The 18,172-nt window shown below is 40.0% G+C and overlaps 1 protein-coding gene across 1 annotated transcript in view; it reads left to right on the top strand.

Annotated features, from left to right (window-relative positions):
- The window catches only part of LOC142657885 (transmembrane protein 132D-like), an 863,822-nt gene that overhangs the window by 825,333 nt on the left and 20,317 nt on the right, over window positions 1-18,172 (top strand). Inside the window, exon 6 of the mRNA XM_075833390.1 lies at window positions 15,899-16,104. Within this exon, the coding sequence (XP_075689505.1) occupies window positions 15,899-16,104 (206 nt within the window). The remainder of the gene's footprint in view (window positions 1-15,898; window positions 16,105-18,172) is intronic.

Below are 18,172 nucleotides of genomic sequence, written 5' to 3' on the forward strand. Positions count from 1 at the left end.
GTGGTGGCAAAATAAAAGAGAAAACTTCCCCTTCTCTTAAATCCTCCCTCCACCCACTTGCTTGTAAAGCTGATTAGTAGAATGACAACGGAACCTTTCTGAACTGCTTCCAAAGAACTCCAAATTCTAAGCTAATACTTCTCACTGATGTCAATTCCAGCATCACAAGAGCCAAGCTGGACTCTTTGTCCTTGTCCTTAACCCATAGACAATCTTTGACGCGCCAGGTTGCCTTGGTAGCTATTTGTGCTGGTACATGAATCATGATTAAATGTATTCTTTTTTACAAGTTATTTTCCTCTGCATACACATTTTGGATTTAATACCAATGATATGTATTAAATCTGTATCAATTCCAAATTTAACATTAATCTCTTTATAGCATTCATCTAACAAGTCTACAATCCTATGTCATGAAAAGTTCTATCTTAGGTCAATATAACGTGGCATAGAAACTTTAAAATTAAATTTCTTAAGATGCATTAAGTGTGTTTATATGAATATGCAGGCGCACACATCATTGCCAGTTAAAACCAATGTCTGCTAGGATCCCATTGTATTGGACTTTATAACTTATACCGTATTATATTTATACCATAATATACGAAGGACCAATAACACACCAAACATATAATATGTTTGTCCAGCATCTTGGAGCTTGTTTAAAGGAAACTTGCAGTGTAAATTCCTAGTTGTCAATCTATAAAGTCAAAATACACAATCCAGCCATTACATTAAAACCATTGAGATGTGAATAACATTGACTATCTCATTACAATGGCGTCTGTCAAGGGGTGAGATAGATTAGGCAGCAAGTGAACAGTCAGTTCTTGAAGTTGGTGTGTTGGGAGCAGGAAAAATGTGCAACGGTAAGGATCTGAGCGACTTTGACAAGGGCCAAGTTGTGCTGGCTACATGACTGGGCAAGAGCATCTTTAAAATGGCAGGTCTTGTGGAGTATTTATTGTATGTAGTGGTAGTACCTGCCAATAGTGGTCCAAGGAAGAACAACTGGTGATCCTGCAACAGGGTCTGGGGCATCCAAGGCTCAGTAATGTACGTGGTGAATGTAAGCTAGCCCATTTGGCCCAATCCCACAGAAGAGCTACTGTAGCTCAAATTGCTGAAAACGTTAATGCTGACTAGAATGGAAAGGAGTCAGAACACACAGGACATCCCTGCTTGCTGTGTTTGGGGCTGCATAGCCACAGACCGGTTAAAGTACCCATGCTGACCCCTATCCACCACCGATATTGTCTACAATGGGCAAGTGAGCATCAGAACTGGACCAGTGCATTACCTGGGGAAGAGATGGCACCAGGATGCACTATAGGAACATGGCAAGCCAGCAGAGGCAATTGGAGTCTATGGACAGTGTTCTGCTGCGAAACCTTGGGTTCTGGTTTAACAACTGGCAGGTATGTGGACCCACTGGGCCACTCTGCCGTAACGGAGCAGCTGCTGATAAACAAAGTCAATGGCAGTCAGAGAGGTGAAAGTACCTGGATAGTCAGAAGTGGGTTTCTGCAGGACAATGGAAATTGTCTAGGACACCTGACAGGAGTAATGCAGTCGTCTCGGACACTGGACTTGGCTAGGACACTGGACAGGAGTAGTGCAGTCATCACCGACACTCGACTTGGCACAGGCACCGGACACAGATGGTGAAGTCGTCCGGGATACACAACTTAGCACAGGCACCGGACACAGATGGGGAAGTCGTCATGGACATTCGACTGGGCACAGGCACCGGACACAGATGAAGTCGTCACAGACACTCGACATGGCACAGGCACTGGACACTCGACTTGGCACAGGCTACAGCTAGGAACCATTTGCAAGACAAACACTGGGAGGACACAACATTGTTCAGGTACTGGGTCAAAGGGCAGGTCAGACTATATAACCCAGGGTGTACAGGGATAAACTTGGGAAACTTTTAGTGGTGCGCACGCCGGCCCTTTAAGAGAACACTCCACGGGAGCTAGGGCCAGAAAGCAGACCGCACCAGCGTCCCTGGGGAGGAGAAGGGAGACGCTAGCACGGAGTGCAGGTAAGCTGACGGCTGCCAGGGGAGATGGCGGTGGTTAGTGGCCGTCGGCACAACACCTGGCATTCATGTGGATGTTACTTCGACATTTACCACTTACAGTACCTAAACATTGTTGCAGACCAAGTATACCTCTTCATTGTAGTAGTATTGCCTAATGGCAGTGGCCTCTTTCAGCAGGATGATGGCCCTTCCACACTGCAAGTATTGTTCAGGAATGGATCATGACAAAGAGTTCAAGGTGTTGCACTGCTTATAAAATACGTTAATAGAAGCCAAAACAAAGTTTTATGCCTGAGTAAAGGGATGCTGGCAACAGACACTTATTGACTTCATAGTGCACCATATAATAAGCACAGACAATTTAGTCCTGTTCTAGATAACAGCTGATAGTGAGGGCTATCAGCAGAGAGACCTCACATGGTAATCTGCTAGCAGGGGATTCCACAATTTGAGATGCGGTTGTCCCAACTGGACAGCCGCTTTAATCAATTTTTCCAGCAGTAACTGTGTGACAGTTTTTAACATCTTCAAAGGCACGTGCTTAAAGAGGAAAACCAACCAAAAAGTGATATTCTGACATGTCATCTGTATATATATGTCAGAAGATCACATCTGTGGAGTCTGTGAGCTTCAACCTTCAAGAATTTCCAAAACGTTATAGCACAAACCTTTTCCACACTGCTGAGAGATTTTTATCACTGGAAATCTACTACGACGCAACATTCTAAACTCCCAGCCGTTCAAGTCAAAGGAGCTTTGCTTAGAATGGTGTGGAAGATTTCCAGTAACTAAAATCTCAGAACACGGCCAAAAAAAGTTCAGGCACCCTGCAGAGAGCTGCATTACTTCATTCTGAAAATCACTGCTGGTCCGGGATTATCTATTATGTATCTATAACGGGCCAATCTATTTGGTTGGATCTCCCCTTGAAGTTGTCACAGTCTTGTAGCCATTTGTGTCAACCACACATTTTTCCAGATGTATGGAGTTTCAGAATCGAAATACATACATATTACACATACAGTACAACTGCTGTAGCAATAAAAGCTAATCGGGTAGATATTCTATTTAGCAAATAGTTATATATAGGATAATAATTTAATTTACAGTTAGTCTGTCAAGTCTACAAACCCAGTGTCGCTTTTAACCCCTTGGCGACATAGGACGTACTATTACTGAAATGTCGCCAAGGGGAAGTATGGAGTGTGCTCATGCGTTGAGCGCGCTCCATACTCACTGGGTGACGGCTGTGTTACACTGCCGAGACCTCACTTTAGAGGGAGGAATCGAAGTTCACTTTGAGTCCGCCCATTTAACGCCGTAAATGCCGCGGTCAATCGTGACTGCGACATTTAAATTGATACAATCAGGTGGCGCCCCCTCAAACACGTCATCGCGCCCCCTGACAGGGCTTCAAAGGAAGCTGCCCATATCACGATATACCGCAATACATTAGTATTGCAGTATATCATGTAAGCAATCCAACGATCGCTGGTTCAAGTCTTCTAGGGGGACTAAAAAAAAAGCAGTTGAATAAAGGTTTTTTTATGGTTTTTTTTCTAAAATAAAGTATTAAAAGTTTAAAAAATTTTTTTCCCCTAAAGTAATGTTAAAAGAAATAAAAGTTAACATAACTTGTATCGCCGCATCCATGAAAGTCTGAACTATCACAATATAGCGTTGTTTAACCCGCTGGGTGAACGCCGTAAAAAAAATGATAAAACACGCAAATTGCTGTTTTTTGGTCACCTTAGCGCTCCAAAAAAATGAAATAAAAAATGAGCAAAAAGTTACATGTACCCCAAAATGGTATCGGTGAAAACTACAGCTTGCCTCACAAAAATTACAAATTGATGGAAAAAATTAAAAAGTTATGGCTCTCAGAACATGGCAACACAAAACTATTTTTTTTTAGCAAAGAGTTTTTTTTATTTTTAACTGGTTCCCGACCGCTGGCTGTGTTTTTACGGCCAGCGGTCAGGGTCCTTAAAACCCACGCCATAGACTTTTTACGGCTCAGGTTTTAACTTGCTGGCCAAGCGATCAGGCAGCTGAATGTCAGGTCTCCGGCTGTTAGTGACTGCCGTGGACCCTGAGGAGAGGATAGAAGCTTCTTTCTTCTTTAATCACTTGTACACAGCGCTCAATGAACGCTGTGTATAGGAATAGAGGCAGCGGCCGCGCCGCTGTCTCGATTGCTCCCGGTGTTCATGTGACTGGCCACATGATCGCCGGGTGCCGTTAGTGACAGACTGCTGCTGGGTCTTACTAGACCCAGCACAGCCCTATTAGTCAGGGGCGTAACTAGGAAAGACTGGGCCCCATAGCAAACTTTTGACTGGGACCCCCCCTCCCCTGGGTGTCACACAACCCCCCCCCTTGTAGATAGTGCCTTTTTTACAGCCCCCCCTGTAGATAACGCCATACAGCCCCCTCTCTGTAGAGAACGCCATACAGCCCCCTCTCTGTAGAGAACGCCATACAGCCCCCCTGTAGATAACGCCACACAGCCCCCTGTAGATAACGCCATACAGCCCCCTGCAGAGAACGCCATACAGCCCCCCCTGTAGAGAACGCCATACAGCCCCCCCCCCTGTAGGGAACGCCATACAGCCCCTCCCCTGTAGAGAACGCCATACAGCTCCCCCCCTGTAGGGAACGCCATACAGCCACCCCCCTGTAGGGAACGCCATACAGCGTCCCCCCTCCCAAAAAAATGCAACCTACAGTGTGTCCTACAAAATACATGTATCCCCTCTCCACAGGATCTCCACAGGATAGGGAATACATGAGTGATCGCTGGCAGCGATAGGGAGAACGGGGGACTGAAAGTCCCCTGAACTTCTCCATGACAAACCTTTGACTTCCGGCGTCTGCGCAGCTCAATAAAAATGAAAGGAGCGCTGGTCACGCATGCGCACAAGCACGACCGGCGCTCCATTCATTTCTGCGGAGCTGCCGACACAGACCCCGGAAGTCCGAGGTTTGTGATGGAGAACTTCAGGGGACTTTCAGTCCCCCGTTCTCCCTATCCCTGCCAGCGATCACACATGTATCCCCTATCCTGTGGAGATCCTGTGGAGAGGGGATACATGTCCTGTGGAGAGGGGATACATGTCTTGTGGAGAGGGGATACATGTCTTTTGCTCTATTTTGCGCCTTCAGGACCAGACACCGTTTAGCCATTTTTAGCACGTGTTAGTTAAATGGCTATAACTTTTTTATTTGTTGGGCTAACGACGTGATTTTTGCGACGTTTTTTCCGTAGACAATGCAGGTTTTCGTTTTTATACACATCTTTTTTGCTATTTTAGAATTTTTATTCATAAAGTTTGAAAATAATAGTAAAAAAATAAGCTTTTTTACATTTCAGCTATTTTTTTTTTTGGTAATAACATAGTTTTACCCTAAAATAGACCTTTTATTTGTGATCGTCATTGTCTACCGTAAATTTTTATATATTACATGTCTATATTAGGGTAATTGGGTCAACGCTAGCGTTACAATAATGATTGGCGGGGGGAACGTTTTTTTTTGGGGTGGGTATTTTATGTGTATTTATTATTTTAATTTTTTTTGCACTTTACTTTATTATTTTTTTATTACTATGGTCTGTCCCTCAAAGGTCAAAGAAGACCTTTGGGGAACTTTATATATTTTTTTTCTTCCTTTTACACCATGTTTTTCCACTGTAACTGGAGCTGCACAGCAGCCCCAGTTACAGGGGAAATCAGCCCTCTCATAGTGACTATTGTCACTAATAGGGCTGTGCTGGGTCTAGTAAGACCCAGCAGCAGTCTGTCACTAACGGCACCCGGCGATCATGTGACCAGTCACATGATCACCGGGAGAAATAGAGACAGCGCCGCTGCTGCTGTCTCTATTCCTGTACACAGCGCGCATTCAGCGCTGTGTACAAGTGATCAGAGAAGACAGAAGCAGTGGAAGCTGCTTCTATCCTCTTCTCAGGGTCCCCGGCAGTCACTGACAGCCGGAGACCCGACATTCAGCTGCCCGATCACGCGGGCAGCAAGTTAAAACCCGAGCCGTAGAAAGTCTATGGCTCGGGTTTTAAGGACCCTGACCGCTGGCCGTAAAAATACAGCCAGCGGTCGGGAACCAGTTAATGGCAGAGCGGGGAGATACCTCCCTGCTCTGCCGTAGTGTTCAGTGGCGTCCCGCTGTAGCAGCCACAGCGGCTGCTAGCGGAGCCTCCGGCCATGGTGGGGGCCCGTGCCGGCGGGCGACACGGGCCCCCTCATGCCGCGGGCCCCGTAGCAGCCGCTACTGCTGCTACGGCGGTAGTTACGCCACTGCTATTAGTGACAATGGTCACTATGAGAGGGCTGATTTCCCCTGTAACTGGGGCTGCTGTGCAGCTCCAGTTACACTGGAAAAACATGGTGTAAAAGAAAGAAAAAAAAATATACACTACTGTTCAAAAGTTTAGGGTCACTTAGAAATTTCCTTATTTTTGAAAGAAAAGCACAGTTTTTTTCAATGAAGATAACATTAAATTAATCAGAAATACACTCTATACATTGTTAATGTGCTAAATGACTTTTAGCTGCAAACGTCTGGTTTTTAATGCAATATCTACATAGGTGTATAGAGGCCCATCAACCATCACTCCAGTGTTCTAATGGTACATTGTGTTTGCTAACTGTGTTAGAAGGCTAATGGATGATTAGCAAACACTTGAAAACCCTTGTGCAATTATGTTAGCACCGCTGTAAACAGTTTTGCTGTTTAGAGGAGCTATAAAACTGACCTTCCTTTGAGCTAGTTGAGAATCTGGAGCATTACATTTGTGGGTTCGATTAAACTCTCAAAATGGCTAGAAAAAGAGAGCTTTCATGTGAAACGCGACAGTCTATTCTTGTTCTTAGAAATTAAGGCTATTCCATGCGAGAAATTGCCAAGAAACTGAAGATTTCCTACAACGGTGTGTACTACTCCCTTCAGAGGACAGCACAAGCAGGCTCTAACCAGAGTAGAAAGAGAAGTGGGAGGCCCCGCTGCACAACTGAGCAAAAGACAAGTACATTAGATTCTCTAGTTTGAAAAATAGACGCCTCACAGGTCCTCAACTGGCAGCTTCATTAAATAGTACCCGCAAAACGCCAGTGTCAATGTCTACAGTGAAGAGGCGACTCCGGGATGCTGGCCTTCAGGGCAGAGTGGCAAAGAAAAAGCCATCTGAGACTGGCTAATAAAAGGAAAAGATTAATATGGGCAAAAGCACACAGACATTGGACAGAGGAAGATTGGAAAAAAGTGTTATGGACAGACGAATCAAAGTTTGAAGTGTTTGGATCAAACAGAAGAACATTTGTGAGATGCGAGACCAACTGAAAAGATGCTGGAAGAGTGCCTGACGCCATCTGTCAAGCATGGTGGAGGTAATGTGATGGTCTGGAGTTGCTTTGGTGCTGGTAAAGTGGGAGATTTGTACAAGGTAAAAGAGATTTTGAATAAGGAAGGCTATCACTCCATTTTGCAACGCCATGCCATACCCTGTGGACAGCGCTAGATTGGAGTCAATTTCATCCTACAACAGGACAATGACCCAAAGCACACCTCCAAATTATGCAAGAACTATTTAGGGAAGAAGCAGGCAGCTAGTATTCGATCTGTAATGGAGTGGCCAGCGCAGTCACCAGATTTCAACCCCATAGAGCTGTTGTGGGAGCAGCTTGACCGTATGGTACGCAAGAAGTGCCCATCAAGCCAATCCAACTTGTGGGAGGGGCTTCTGGAAGCATGGGGTGAAATTTCTCCCGATTACCTCAGCAAACTAACAGCTAGAATGCCAAAGGTCTGCAATGCTGTAATTGCTGCAAATGGAGCATTCTTTGACGAAAGCAAAGTTTGAAGGAGAAAATTATTATTTCAAATAAAAATCATTATTTCTAACCTTGTCAATGTCTTGACTATATTTTCTAGTCATTTTGCAACTCATTTGATAAATATAAGTGCGAGTTTTTATGGAAAACACAAAATTGTCTGGGTGACCCCAAACTTTTGAACGGTAGTGTATAAAGTTCCCCAAAGGTTTTTTTTTTACCTTTGAGGGACAGACCATAGTGATAAAAAAATAGTAAAGTAAGGCGCAAAAAAATTAATAATGAATACACATAAAATACCCACCCCCAAAAAAACACGCCCCCCCCCCGCCAATCATTGTTGGAACACTAGCGCTGACCCAATTACCCTAATATAGACATGTAATATATTAAAATTTACGCTAGACAATGATGATCACAAATAAAAGGTCTATTTTGGGTAAAACTATGTTATTACCAAAAAAAAAAATAGCTGAAAAGTAAAAAAGCTTATTTTTTTACTATTATTTTCAAACTTTAAGAATAAAAATTCTAAAATAGCAAAAGATGTGTATAAAAACGATAAAAAAAGAAACCTGCATTGTCTACGGAAAAAAACATCGCAAAAATCGGTTCGTTAGCCCAACAAATAAAAAAGGTATAGCCATTTAACTAACACGTGCTAAAAAGGGCTAAACGGTGTCTGGTCCTGAAGGCTCAAAATAGCCCGATCCTGAACTGGTTAAAAGTGGTAAAACATAAAACAAAACATATATATTTGGTATCGCCGTAATCGTATCAACCTGTAGAATAAGGTGCACATGTATTTTTTTACTGCCTGATGGACGCTGTAAAAACAAAACCCCCAAAAAATGGTGTAAACAGCTTCCCAGTTTCACATTATGCGGTACAATAAATGGTGCCATGACAAACTACAACTTGTCCCGCAAAAAACAAGACCTCATACGGCTATGCCGACAAAAAAAAAAATGTATTTTGGAAGGCGGGGAGGAAAGAATAAAAATTAAAAAACTGAAATTGGCAAGGGGCTAATACACACTTTAAAGTTCCTGAGTGTGTAGAAGGACTATGTGCAGCTTGAATTTTGTGCAACTTTATAATACAGATCCAAAAGTAACATTGCTGTTTTTTAATACTGACCTTTGGGATAAGGTGATGCATCTGCTGAACACACACTGGCCCGTTTTGTTCTATAACCAAATACTTAAACTAAGTTTCTTTTGTTTATTATAATAATTTATTTTTACCTTAACAACATGTCCAACTTTACAACCATTTTTATTGCCGAATGCATCTAGAGTAAAAAGTGAAGCAACTTTCCAAATAGTCTTGAATAGGATTACACAACTGTTTTGTGTCTACAGTGTCTTGGTTTCAAAGAAGTACATACTATTTATTGCCAGTTTACATGTAACAATCATGCTTATGGTTTAAACAATTACGGTTGATCATAACAAAAATGTCATGATTTTAATTGACAAAAAAATATTGTTTATTGTTAATGAAAAGTAGTAGTTTGTATGTAAATATTAACCTAGTCATGTATCAAATTGTTAAATATAAATGGATGTCCTCTGACTTTTTCCAGAACTGAATTATTAAATTGATATAATTTGCATTTAAAATAGGTCTTAGTGCGTACGATAATTCTAATGATGTAAACATCCATCTTATGCACACAATAATTATTGGAGTCAGGGATCACATCTTGGTGGTTTAGAAAACACGTAAAGGGGTTTTTATGTAATGGACAGAACATTCTACAGTTAGTTTAATAATACAGCATTATGACTGTATATGTAAGTATATACATTTTAACCTTGGGAAGTTTTATGATATCCTCTAAATAATTAGGATACAAGTTTACTTGTGATAGCTATTTATCTAATTCAGCAGTTTGCATAGTTATATGAAATTAGCATATGTATGTAAATACTTACAGGGTTACCTTGAGTAGTTTCATGATACTTTTTAAATAAGTCGAATAACTAATATTTGCATAATGTATTCATCTTTTTAATGATTGTAAATGCTTTTATAATACAAAACAAATATACACTATATGGCCTAAGTATATGGACACTTGACCATCAGATCTTTGTGAGCTTGGTGGACAATCCATTCCAAAACCATGGCCCCCTATCATTGCTGATTTGGAGTGTGTCTGTGAGAATTTGTGCCCATTCAGCCAGAGGAGCAATTGTGAGGTCAGGTACTGATGTTGGTTGAGAAGGACTTGCAACCAATCAGTGCTCCAATTCATCCTAAAAGTGTTCCATGGGGTTGAGGTCAGGATACTGTGCATTCCACTTGTGTTTCTCCACATCAAACTCGTCACCCCATGTCTTCATGAACCTTGCTTTGTGCGCAGAGGAACAATCATGCTAGAACAGAAAAGGGCCTTCCCAATCCCGACACATACAATTGTCTTAAATGTCTTCGTATGCTCTAGTATTTACATTCCCCTTTTATTGGAAATAAGGGGCCTAGCTCAAACCCTGAAAAACAGCCCTAGACCATTATGCCTCCGCCACCAAATTTTACAGTAGACGCTATGCATTTGGGTACTTTTGACCATAAAGTATACATATTTATATACATTATCCAAAAATGTGCTATGTGATTAATGGTATTATGATCTATTCCTGACCAATCCATTATCCAAAATATACCATGTGATTAATGATATTATGCTCTATTCTTGACCAATCCACCTTTGTGTGTTTAACAGGCACATGTTCCAATATGTTTAATTTGCTATTTTAAAGAAAAAATTTTTGGGAATCATATATGAAAAAATACTTTTGGGCTCCAGTTCTGAGCTAGTACTCTTTGAAGGCATCAATGACAACTTAACCTTGGTGCTTCCTCCCGAATGAGACTACTATTACCACATACGTTGGGCTGGCTACATTCAAAGCTCAGCCTTGTTTACTGTCACGACGCGGGGTGTGTACCCACTGGGCCGTACCACATAGCGGGATAGCAGCTGGCCAACGTTTGCCGACGTACTGTGCCGACGACCTGTAATTTACGCGTCATCGTTTGACAGCTGTTAAAATAACAACATTCTGGATGACTGACACCAGTAATATATCCGCTAAAGATAATTAAGTTCACAATGCACCGATAATTAAATGCACAACCATCACCGATAACAAAAAAAGTGCAGCACTGGACCTAAAATATAAAAGCTATTTAATCCTAATTTCATATATAATTTAAAAAGACGTACATTAACAATTTGAACCGATGCAAGATTGTACAGTTGGTGAGTAAGAGAATTGATAACAGTTATTAACCCCTCGGTGCACCACGACGCACCTGTACGTCCTGGTGGCCAGTGTCTTAGCGCACGAGGATGTACTGTTACTGTCGGCGACAGTGTGCACCGGGAACCGGGATGCCAGCTGTCCCCGACAGCTGACAGTCCACTGTTGCCAATCAGCAGGTCATTTCTGCTGATTTCGGCAATTAACCCCTTAAATGCAGCGATCGATTGCAATCGCCGCCTTTTCGGGGTTTCTAGCACATCGGCAGACCTGAAATCATGAGGTTTGCAGATGGCTAGCATGGCGACCGGAGGCCAAGTAATGGCCTCCGTGTCTGCCATGTACGGAAGCCTATCAGGACCAGCCTCCTGATAGACTTCCTGTCAGAGTAACAGGACGTCACTGTGTCGTTCCCGATGCACACTGTCGGTGACAGAGTCGGTGACATTGTGCATTGGGAACCGGGAGGTCAGCTGTCCCCGACAACTGACACTCCACTGTTGCCGATCAGCGGCTCATCGCCGCTGATTTTAGCAATTAACCCGTTAAATACGGCGCTCGATTGCAATCGCCACATTTAGGGGGTTTGTAGCACATCAGCAGCCCCCATGCAATTGTGGGTGTTGCTGATGCTTGTGATGGCATCCGGAGGCCAGATAACGGCCCCCGGGTCTGCCATGTATGGAAGCCTTTGGCTGATCCTCGTAGACTTACTGTCAGAGTGACTGTGACGTCACACTGACAGTTGGAATACATTACACTAGCTAGGTAGTGTAATGTATTTTAGTAGCTATCAGAGCTGCAGCTAAAACAGAAAGTATAAAAAGTAAAAAAAAATTGTAAAAATAAGCTTATAATTTTTTTTACAAAAGTGTAAAAATAAAAGATTTTTTTTCCTATAATAAGTCTTTTATTATAGGTAAAATATGAAAATGTTAAAAAACAGTACACATATTTGGTATCACCGCATTCGTAGCGACCCAAACTATAATGTTATTTTTCCCATATGGTGAACGCCACAAAAAAAAGGAAAAACAATGCCAGAATCACTATTTTTTGGTGTCCACCCCTCCCAAAATATAGAATAAAAAGTGATCAAAAAGTCGCATGTACCCCAAAATAGTACCAATAAAAACTACAACCCGTCTCGCAAAAAACAATCCCTTACACAGCTTTTTTGACTAAAAAATAAAAAAGTTATGTCTCTCAGAATATGGTGACACAAAAAATCTATTATTTTATAAACAAGTGATTTTATTATGCAAACGCTGCAAAACATAAAAAAAGATATACATATGGTATCGCTGTAATCATGTCGACCCGCAGAATAAAGTAAAACTGTAATTTTTAGCGCATAATGAACGTTGTAAGAAATAAAGAATTTAAAACGCCAAAGTCACTGTTTTTTGGCCACCTTAGCTCTAAATAAAATATAATAAAAAGAGATCAAAAAGTTGAATGCACCAAAAAATAGTACAAATAAAAACTAAAGCTCGTCCCGCCAAAAATAAGCCCTCACACCGCTCAATCTACCAAAAAATAACGTTACGACTCTTTTTTGTAAAAGTAGTAAAATATAGAAAAAACTATATACATTTGCTATCTCCGTAGTTGTATTGAACCACAGAATAAAGTTAAGTTGTCGATTTTACCGCACGGTGAAAGCGGTAAAAACTAAACCCAAAAAACAATGGAGGAATCACAGATTTTTCCAATTTCACCCTGCAAAGAATCTTATTTTCGGTTTCCCAGTACATTATATGGTACTTTGAATGGTGTCAATAGAAACTACAACTCTTCCCGCAAAAAAATAAGCCCTCACACCGCTCTATTGATGGAAAAATAAAAAAGGTATGGCGTTTGGAAGGCGGGGAGTGAAAAACTAAAATGGAAAAGCAAAAAAGGATCAGTCCTGCAAAGCATAATTAATTTCTATTAAAAAAAAACAATTATTACCACATGTGGGGTATTGTCATACTCGGGAGAGATTGCGTTACAAATTTAGGGTGGCTTTTTGTCCTTTATCTCTTGTGAAAATTAAAAAATTCAACATTTTATTAGACAAACCGTTGACATTCATCTTCACGGCCTAATTCCACTAAATTCTGCAAAAAAACATGTGTGGTATAAATGCTCACTATACCCCAAGAAAAATTCCTTGAAGGGTGTAGTTTCCCAAATGGGGTCACTTTTGGGGTGTTTCCACGGTTTTGGTATCTCCAGGGCGTTGCAAACGCGACATGGCACTAAAAACCAGTCCAGCAAAATCTGCTCTCCAAAATCCAAAAGGCGCTCCTTCCCTTCTGAGCCCTGCTGTGGGTCCAAACAGCAATTTATTACCACATATGGGGTATTTCCATAATCGAGAGAAGATGCTTCACAAATGTTGGGGTGCATTTTCTTCTTTATTCTGTGTAAATATTACAAATTTCTATGTTTTTTCAGAAAAAAAAAAGATTTTAATTTTCACAGACTAACTCCAATAAATATAGCAAAATACCTGTGGGGTCAAAATGCTAACTCCACCCTAGATAAATTCCTTGATGGGTGTGGTTTCCAAAATGGGGTCACTTTTGGGGAGTTTCCACTGTTTTGGCATCACATAAACCTCTTCAAACCTGACATGGTGCCTAAAATATAATCTAAAATAAAGCAGACCCGAAAATCCTGTAAGTGCTCCTTTGCTTCTGAGGCCGTTGTTTCGGTCCATTAGGACACTAGGGCCACAAGGGCCACATGTGGGGTATTTCTAAAAACGGCAGAACCTGGGCAATAAATATTAATTGCGTTTCTCTGGTAAAACCTTCTGTGTTGCAGAAAAAAAATTAGTACAAATTAATTTCGGGAAAAAAATTACATTTTTAAATTTCCTCTCTACTTTGCTTTATTTCCTGTGAAACGCCTAAAGGGTTAAGAAACTTTTTGAATACTTTGAGGTATGCCGTTTTTAAAATCGTCTGATTTATTGGGGGATTCTAATATATAAGGCCCTCAAAACCACTTCAAATCTAAACTGGTACCAGTAAAAATAACCTTTTGACATTTTCTTGAAAATTTGAGAAATTGCTGCTAAAGTTCTAAGCCTTGTAGCGTCCTAGAAAAATAAAAGGACGTTCAAAAAACGATGCAAACATAAAGTAGACATATGGGAAATGTTAACTAGTGACTATTTTGTGTGGTATTACTATCTGTTTTAGAAGCAGAACTATTTAAATTTAGAAAAATACTAATTTTTGCTAATTTTCTCTACATTTTGGTGTTTTTCACTAATAAATATTGAATTTATTGACCACATTTTTCCACTATCATAAAGTACAATATGTCACGAGAAAACAATCTCAGAATCGCTTGGATAGGTAAAAGCATTCCGAAGTTACTACCACATAATATGAAACATGTCAGATTTGAAAAAATCGGCTGTGCCACAAGGCCAAAACAGGCTGCGTCCTGAAGGGGGTTAATGAATAAAAAAAAAAATACATTTATGTGCATACAAGCACACAAGTCACCAAAATAATTCATGATCAAATGCCAAAAAAATGTAATGTAGGAATAAGCAAGTAAAAGTGCAAGTATAGAACAGACTCATGTAGCCAAAGTCTACTAGAGTTCACACACCACATCTGATGCGCAGTTCGATAATGGTTTCATCGACGTCTTGCACTGCATTCGTCTTGCAATGATTCATGTTTTTTAATGACGTCTTTTCAATTTATACATGAGATAAAGATAATAAAGTTTTTATATTTCTGGTCCAGCACTATTTTATTTTTTGTTAGGGGTGTTGGTATTATTCTCTATGAAGTCAAATTCAGGCTCCTGGTTGGAGGTGAGACAATTTTTTACCCTTTTTATGTTTTGCCGATTCACTGCCTACAGAAGAAGGAAATCTCACAGTGCAGTCAGAATCTCATGAGATTTGGACTTCACTTTGCTGAAATGAAAGTAGAAAATGTGTCCTGTAATACTGAAGGAAATCTGCTGTTCTACTAATAATATATATTTAAAATAATTGTTAGAATTTCATCTACTGTCACTTTTTGTGTTTTTCTCAGAACTGATAGGTCCACTTTAAGTGATGTGTTCTTATTTTTATTTCCTACCATTTCTAACCAAACCATTGTATGACATGTCAGTAATTGTGAAACATATGAATAAAACATTGTCATGTTTTCATGTACACAAAAATGCTGAAAATATGACAGCAAATAGCTGTAGTAAATGTTCTCATCTGCGACACATTCCATGAGACATTTCTGTACTGATGTCGCACGGATGAGATATTTCGTCAATCACCAGAAAACATCTATTATGTAGTGTCTCAGCCGTATGACAGATGCATAGCAATGATGTATGAGGAATATTTTTGCAACATAAGACCACCTCTGCTATTTGCTGTAAAATTCGGACACTTCATAATGTTGCAATTTTTGGGATGTTACATCTCTAAAAATAAATTGAATGTAAAAGCATCATATGCAGTGATGAATATAACGAATATTAAATCCTAACATGAGGATAATTAAATCCGCAAAATAAAATGAAACACATAAATCTGATTCCGTCTCCATGTCTCCCTTTCCTCCATGTGATTGGTAACTTATTTAATAGGAACTGATGTCCTGTGTGTTGATTTCTGCAAGGTTCTGGAAGAAACTATTCATTGCTATGTAAAGTTTCCTTGGAGCTTTATAAGCCGATGAACTTGTTCTTTTTCCATACTCCAGGTTTCAGACCGATGTGACTATGTCTTTGTAAATGGAAAGGAAATGAAAGGAAAGGTTAATGCCATTGTGAATTTCTCCTATCAACATTTCAAACCTTTACTAGAAATGACGGTGTGGGTCCCACGACTTCCTCTGCTGATAGATGTGTCTGACACTGAATTAAATCAGATTAGAGGTTGGAGGATTCCCATAACGGCAAATAAGAGGTATGTACAGCATTACTGTGCTCAGCATCAATTTGCAAAAGTCCTTAACCTGTGAAATCAATGGATTCCAATGCTCAACATAAACAAACAGAGGACTGCTAAATGGTTTCTTAGTATTGATTGTGTTACCTAAGGATTAATAGTATCGCCTGACCTTTCTCTGATGAGATGTAACCATAACTTCCGAGTGACTGTCCACGGTCATCCACGCTCGTAATCTCAGACCATGATTATGGGTACGGTCGTGTCCATGGGGCCTAAATGTCAAATTAAATGAGATCACAAGAATAGAAATGAGGCACTCCATTTGTCTGTCAACATGAAAATATTGCAACCAACCTTCATTAAAAATGGACCAAAGTATCAATACAATCCCAGATGAATCTTCATGCCAGGAGCTTTACCGAATTCCCTCTTGATGATGTGTCTTTGCAATTCGTTGTATGGTTTAGAATACATTTTTTGTTCAATTGCCAATGGAATTAACATATTTTTCTTTGAGAGCATTTTATTTTGTCACCACAGTAAACTAATTGTTAGTAAGTGCTAAATGATTCAGTGTAAAGTAAATATCCTTCCCGGCCATAGACACAGCCTGTCAGACAAAGAAACGATCAGTTTACTGACAAAACTGCCAATAGCATTACAAATTTGTATCACCATACATAACAAAGGGAGTTGGATGCAAAAAATGAAACATCTTTTTGGATGTTCTATAACATCTGATCGACTGCAAACCAGCTGATTACAACCAACCTACAGCTAAAAAATCCAACTTGGAAGATCAGTTTTTCCAGATTGTCAGTCTATTGGATAAAGAAATGTGTGCAAATTGGCCAACAATTAAGAAAGCTGTAACAATGATTTTTTTATCTGACAATTATTTCATGTCTTAAAATCCGACTTTAAAGGCCTTGTTTACACTGAGTTTTTTTCCGCGGTTTTTGCTGCAGAGACCGCGGAAAAAAACGCGGCAAAGAACGTCCGAAATTGACTCCCATTGATTTCAATGGGAGGTGGAGACGTTTTTTTTACCGCGAGCAGAAAAACCGCTCGCGGTAAAAAGAAGCGACATGCCCTATCTTGAGGCGTTTTCTGCCTCAAAACCCCCATTGAAATCAAACTTAAAAAAAACGGGGCTGATTTTTCCAGGCAAAAAACTCAGTGTGAAGATACCCTAACAGATCTACAATGCAGCTAGGAACTGCACTGGTTTAAATAGCGTCCAAAAATGTATGACATAACTGTGTCGCTGTAGAATTTCTGCCGATATTGAGCATCTTTTTCACACTGCTAGTTTATACAGATAACCACCCTTTAATATAGAATTATTGGACATTTGTCTGATCTTGGGGGGAAACTGCTATAAATTAGATTATGTTGTTATGTTGATTAAATATGGGGATATTTGTCAGACACCACATTGCATGCCAATGCAAAATCTGTAATGTGCTACCATGTGCTATTTATAAAACTGGTTACTTATAGTATGGTAGAGGGGCACTTGGGCCCCATTGGCACAAAGGCACAGGCGCGACTGCTACATCTGCACCCCTATACTAAGGACTTTTTCCTAAACAATATATTTCCTGAGGTCCCTTCTCAGCTGTATGGCTTTTCTAAACTTCTAACAGTACCTTCACTCCAGCACATGAAAAATAAAAAAAAAACATGATTATTTTTCATAAAAACAGTTTATATGAAAATAAAGTAAAAAAAATAACAAATACATATATTAAATATTCTTTCAATCGTGTCAACCTGTAAAATAAATTTAAAACTTAAATTTAAAAAGTGTTTGAAAGACTACAATTAATAAGAATGGCAGAATTTAATTGTTTGCACATTCTGTTTAAAAAATGTATATAAATTAAACGGAAAACTTCAACCCAAAACACAAAAGACAAGACCTAAGCAACGTAAGCGGAAAAAAAATATTATTTTTTTTATAGCTTTCGGGATGTGTTGAAACAAAAAATGGAAAGTGTGATGCATGCTGAAGGCCAAGATGAACTCCATCATTAAGGGGTTATAAAGTATCTATACTTTGTATAGTCAGACTCAGGAG

The sequence above is a fragment of the Rhinoderma darwinii genome, chromosome 1 (genome assembly GCF_050947455.1).
Source record: "Rhinoderma darwinii isolate aRhiDar2 chromosome 1, aRhiDar2.hap1, whole genome shotgun sequence".
NCBI lineage: Eukaryota > Metazoa > Chordata > Amphibia > Anura > Rhinodermatidae > Rhinoderma > Rhinoderma darwinii.